Genomic DNA, 6000 nt, shown 5'->3' with positions numbered 1-6000 from the left:
GTCGCCAGAGCCCGCCCTAAGGATGCAACAGGGAGTGTGTGCCCCTCACGGCACGGCCGGCCCTGCTCCTGCTCCTGCCCTCGCTGGGGCGGGCTCCCGGGGCCGGGCGGGCGGCTCGGCCCCCGCAGGGACCCCGGCCCGGCCCCGCAGGGACCCCGGCCCGGCCCCGGGCGAGCTCTGAGGCGGCTGAGGCGGCTGAGGCGGGCGGATGGCGGCGGAGCGGGGAGCGGGCCTGCGCATCTTCCGCGACGTGAGTACGGGCACGGAACCCATCCTTCGCACCGGGCACCTGCGAGTGTTTGGGGAGGGGCACCTGGTTTGTTATGTATTGCCTTTTTCTCTTGCCTTTTTTCCTCTCCATACTTCCCCCCTCCCCGCTTTTATTTCTTATTTTCCTTTTTTTTTTCCCTTTTTTTTTTCCTGACCTGTTATCTTCTCCCTCGGTGGAAGGGGGTGAAGCCCAGTGAGGCTGTGAATCTTCCCCCTTTCCCTTTCCCTTTCCCTTTCCCTTTCCCTTTCCCTTTCCCTTTCCCTTTCCCTTTCCCTTTCCCCTTCCCCTTGTACTTCTAATGGCTGCATGTGTGAGGAGAGCAGGTTAGTCTTTGGGGGTGGCTAGAAGAGGCTCTGTCACCATTCTAAAGGGGTGAAAACAGTCTAAACAGTCACCTTTCTAAATAAGTTACTTCAAATTTTATTGTTTTTATTGGGGTGGGGGGATGGGGGTGCTTTTCACTAAAGTTTCTCACCCTATAAAAGTTTTTGGGTTTTTTTCCCTAACCATGCAGGTTCTTCCCATCCCTTCAGACCCTGATGAATTTGAGGAGCCCAAGGTCAATGTGCAGAGAATCCTGAGCCCCTCAGCCCTTTGAGATGAGCCCAGGGAGGTGTCCTGATGAACATCTGGCCACGCAGCCCCGCGAGGTGCTGTGCTAGGCTGTCACCAAGGGCGTCTTGCAAGGTGCAGCTGTAAAGTTTTCTTGTCCAAATTTGTACAGCACAGAGTATTTCTTTGTTCCAAGGCAAACCGTGGTAAAAGGCAAACTCCCACCCAAAGATCTTCAAAGTATCCCCTGACCTTGGTGAGACCTGCAAATCTTGAGACCAACTCAACCACCAACTCTGATCTGCTTCAGACCAGCTCTAGTATTGGCATTATTCCACAAATCAGCTGGAATGGCATAGCCTGTATTAAAGGACTCTTTATCTAGATGTTTTCTCTAATATGCCCACTTCAACTTCCCCAACCTTTCTCTAGTTTCAAGTGAATAAAATGATAATAATAATAAGTGATAAAATATCATGTCACAGATATTTTAGATTTTGGGGGTGTGTAGGTGTGTGATTACTCCTCAGTGAAGTAGCCCCACCTATATAAACACATTTAAATTAGATCAGGCAGCAAGAGGTTTGTTGTAAGGCTGCACAGAAAGGGCAGCACTGAGGTCCTGATCCCCCTGGGGAATAGAATTGTAGAATGATAAAATGGCATGGTTGGAAGGGATCTTAAAAATCATCCAGTTCTAAAGCCCTGCCATTGGCAGGGACAGCTTCCACTAGACCAGGTTGCTCAGAGCTTCATCCAGCCTGGCCTCAAACTCTGCCAGCCACAACCTCCCTGGGCCACCACTACCAGTGCCTTAGCACCCATACAGTAATGATTGTTTTCCTAACATCTAATCTAAACCTAATCTCTTACAGTTTGAAATCATTCCCCATTGTTCTGTCACTAAATGTTCTTATAAATAATCTCTCTCCAGAGAGAGAGACCTAATGAGAGTGATTTATGATTGCTAAAACAACCTCTTCTGTGGTCTTCTGTCAAACTCCCTCTCAAGTGTCTAAAGGATTTTAATACTTGCTTAAGGTTGGGGCAGGAGGGTTAATTAATTAAAACAAATTATATAAATTTAAAATAATAATTATAAAAATAATAAATACATGAATAATTGATTTAAAATCAATTTTTAAAATTACTTAAGCAGAAAATTTTACCACTCTTGACCTATGGTTATGGGACATTTCTATTTTATTGAAACTCCACTGCTACATCCCTTCAAAAGTCCAATCCTTATACTGAAAATTGAGTGTATCATTTATTTGTATAAAGAGGGAGAGAAAGTGTCAGCTTACTAAGTATATTTCATATTTTATGTGCTGTAAATTTGGTTCGATGCAAAGTTCACCATCAGGGAAGTCCTGGATGTGGGTCACAACTCTGTTGGTTTCCCTGCCAACACCACCCTCCACAAAACAATCATGAAGGTGCTCCAAGAGAGCTGGGCACTTGGATCCATCTTGTCTGGTTTCACTTCTAGGAGCAGAGCAGCCATGGCATGTGCTGGAGAAGCTGTTTAAATGCTACTAACATTTTAATAAACCAGAGAATGTTTCCATTGCTGTCAGCTCTCAAAAATATATGTGCAAAAACATATTTTGAAACACTTCAGTGATATTTGCTGCAGCAACAGAAACTAGGTTTGGAAGATTTGCTTTCTTGCTTTGTCCACACTTGTGGCAGCATTTCCTGGATGATTCTCCATTGCAGTGACACCGAGTCTGATCCCTTTGTGCCACCCTGATTTACCCTTTGCTTCCTCCACCCACACAAACCAGGAGTCTTTCTCACCACCTCAGATGCTCAGCACATCCTCCCAGCCATCATTCTTGCTCTGCTTCTTTAAGCCACTTCTCTCAAACCTGAATCCAGTACCATGCTAGCCATGTGGTACCAGGTTTTGTGCCTGAACATCATCCTTGTAATCCATAAACAAACCGGAAAATAAAGCTGGTTCTTGCTATGGTCTTGGTTGTCAGTGCACACAGCAATGGAGGAGTTAAAAAAAGCTCAGAGGGACGCGTGTTAATAACTTTAAAATTCTATGCAGCTTTGTGAAAATGTGATGTAGAGCCCAAACTATAAATCTGTACTAAGAAGTACATTGTTTGTTATTAACCTATACAAAAGAAAAAATTGACTCTGTTCTTTCTGTCTCTCTTTTTTTAAGATATTAAGAAGAGCAGACAAGAATGGTAAGATTTCTTGCATGTCTTGCCTCTTTCCTTTGGAAAAAAAGAATCCATCATTAATTTAGCATTTTAAGTCATGTTTTAAACATCCTAACAGAAAAAGCAGACATCCCTCATGTCATTTTATGTTTCCTGCAGATTCAGTGCCATGTATTATGTTGTGTTGTGATCTGATCTTTCCTTCTTTAAGGACAGATCTTATGCTTTCACAATTTGACATTTGTGTTTCATTTGCACTTTGGGTACATGTGGATGTTTTCTAGTCACACTGACTCAAGAAGGTCTGAAATACTTGTAAGAAGCTCCATCTTATCTTTTTTTAACCATCATAGGCTACATCCAGAAATCAGCTTGTTTTTTTGTTTTTGTATTTTTTCAGTGTGTCAGTTGGAAGAATAAACCCTTGAATCCAATGCACATATTTATACTACGAAGTCATAAGTTTTTTATTAACAAGAGAAGCATTGAACAGTGTCAAGACCACAGATCAGATAGGTTTAACCCTGACAAGTAATTCCCAGTCCAGTCAATCCTCAGAAAACAGATACTGGGTGCATTCAATAAAGAGAAGGCAAATGGATACCATTGAGAAAATCAGTGATAACTTACAAGGAAGAGTTCTTGGACAGCAAGTGGCTACTGTACAGTTTGGTGGTATAACTGAGCATGTGGAATAACTGTACTGTTGCTGAGAGAGAAATCTCACCTCCACAGCCCACTTCTGTTTGCTATTCCTGCCCCAGCTCATGTGCAGCAACTGGCACGTCCCACAAGACCATGGTAGGCTCCTTCAGAGGGCTCAGGAGCCACAGAATCCATCACTGTGGGAGTTTTTTGGTAGTGTTTTCTTTGTTATCTCCCTCAGTCAGCTAGCTTGCCAGTGGTTTGCATGGGCAGTGATTGTGTAAGGTGAATTCCAAGGTGAGGGCTGGCATGGGAAGAGGAGGAGGACTCCCTGCACCTGCAGTGTGCATCTCTAGCTTTGTTACCTGCCAACCACAGCACAGCTCTGGCATCTCCCTCAGACCTGCTGGTGGGGTTTGGAATAATGAGTGTGCATCTGCCCTGAAGATTGATGAGGGTCAGAGCACGTGGTACAGAGCAGAACTCATCAACACCCTGGAGACCAAAAGAGATCCTGGAGCTTTGTGTCCCTGCCCTGGATTTTGGGCTCGTGCTGTGCCAGCCCTGGTGGATCCACTTTGGTGCTTAGGAGCACTTCAGTCCTCATTTGGGTTTCCCCACAGCTCATAACCATACATTGCTGTGAAAACAGGGGGAACAGCTCCCAGTACTGGGGACAAACCAGAGCAATACAAAACCCAGAGATATTGGTCACTGGTATTCCTACCTGTATACGTTTTTTTACAACATATTACTGGCAGAAAAGTGGCTAAGTTCAGTCACTTCAGTTCTATTAATGTCCATGAACTTAAAATTATTTCAGCTTTTAGGCTTTAATTGTGTTTGCTCAACCATCAGTTGCCCATGGGACTTCCACTTTGTTTATCTAGCAATGCACAGGCTTGTGCCACATTGATAGGGAAATTTGTTTCAAGGCTGTGAAGTTAAGTTCATTTTCAGCAAGGTTATTGGATATGTGACTACTTACTGAAAATGCTCACACTGTTGTCACCATAAATTATTGGTTTTGGTTAATGACTGGTCTACTTACACTTTCAGTGTCTCCTTTCTGTGCTACAGGAAATCGACTATTGGCTTTCAGTAACAAATACTACATTACTGTCCATGACACAGCCTTGTTAAATTCTCTTGTATACTTTTAATAGAACCTCCTCTGCTGTATTCATTCATTTTGTGAGATTAAAATACCCTCAGAGAAAATAACATCAAAAACTTTACTAGATTCTTGTTAGACAGCAAGGAAAAAAATAAATAAAAAAAAAGTGGATGGAGCTGATAAGTAGGAGTATTGTATAAGCATTTTTACTATGAATTCGTGGACTGTGGGACTTCAGGTAAGCCTTCCACCACAAGGAAAGATAAATATTCTTGCAAAGGCAGTATAAAATGAAAGATCAAAAGAGCCAAGACATTCTACTGAACTGCTGGTACTCAAAATTGCTACAATAATTTATGGCATTTGTGGTCAATTAAGAAAGTCCTTTAGCAAACAGCCATGTGAATGAAGTCATACAAATGGCTTCTTTCTTTGCCAGCCCAGGTACATATATCACTCTGTTACTGTCCTATTTTTGGAAATATCAGCTATGCAGAGATTCCATGAGAGGATCAGCTTCATAAACTCTCTCTGTAGTTCTTATTTCATGGCTCTGCTTTTTGTGGAGCTGATCCACATATCTCCCATAAATGAAAAGGTCATATGATTTTTTTTGAAGGGAGAACAAGGCACAGGGAAGGATTTTAAAGAACTATATGGTTCATAATATTGACAGAAGCAACAGAAAATCCTGAGGGGGGAAAAAAGCAATTTCATAAAGGTGAGATGCTGCACATTGACCTTTTTGGAAAGGAGATGTTTCAGGTCTGTATGTTGAAATGAAATTTTGGTAAGGTTTACTTTATAGAACACCACAGACTCAAAGGAAAGCATGTGGATTTCACAGAGAACTAATTTGGGGGGAAAAAATCCAGCTAAAAGGAAAAATCTTCATTTGTTTAATTTCTTTTGCTATTTAAAAACAAAATCAAATTCATTAAATTCCTCACGAAAAATAAAATTTTGTCCCTAGCCTGCAATGGAGGGAGTGAAGAAAAACTGGGAAACTGGAACTGCCAAATGCAATCTTTTCTAATCCCCCCCCAAAAAATTCACTTCCCTCATCTCTCAAGAAACAGTGGTTGCCTCACACACATGTGAATGCAGCACCTGCATGTGCTTGTCTGCATGAGGTGTCTCTCTTATCCCCTGATATGCCAGGAGGGACGTGGGGCACCCCATCAGCCTTGCAGTGAAATGATATCAGTTGTTGGTGAATGTCACCCAGCGGC

General features: G+C 42.8%; 1 protein-coding gene across 1 annotated transcript in view; it reads left to right on the top strand.

Moving 5' to 3' along the window:
* Positions 1–208: 208 nt before the first annotated feature.
* NECAB1 (N-terminal EF-hand calcium binding protein 1) overlaps positions 209–6000 on the top strand; it is a 52936-nt gene continuing 47144 nt past the window's right edge. Inside the window, exons 1-2 of the mRNA XM_058026027.1 lie at positions 209–316; positions 3006–3030. Of these exons, the coding sequence (XP_057882010.1) occupies positions 209–316; positions 3006–3030 (133 nt within the window). The remainder of the gene's footprint in view (positions 317–3005; positions 3031–6000) is intronic.

The sequence above is a fragment of the Melospiza georgiana genome, chromosome 1 (assembly GCF_028018845.1).
Source record: "Melospiza georgiana isolate bMelGeo1 chromosome 1, bMelGeo1.pri, whole genome shotgun sequence".
Taxonomy (NCBI): Eukaryota; Metazoa; Chordata; class Aves; order Passeriformes; family Passerellidae; genus Melospiza; species Melospiza georgiana.
The sequence above is the reverse complement of the archived record's forward strand: the minus strand, read 5'-3'. Positions and strand labels throughout refer to the sequence as shown.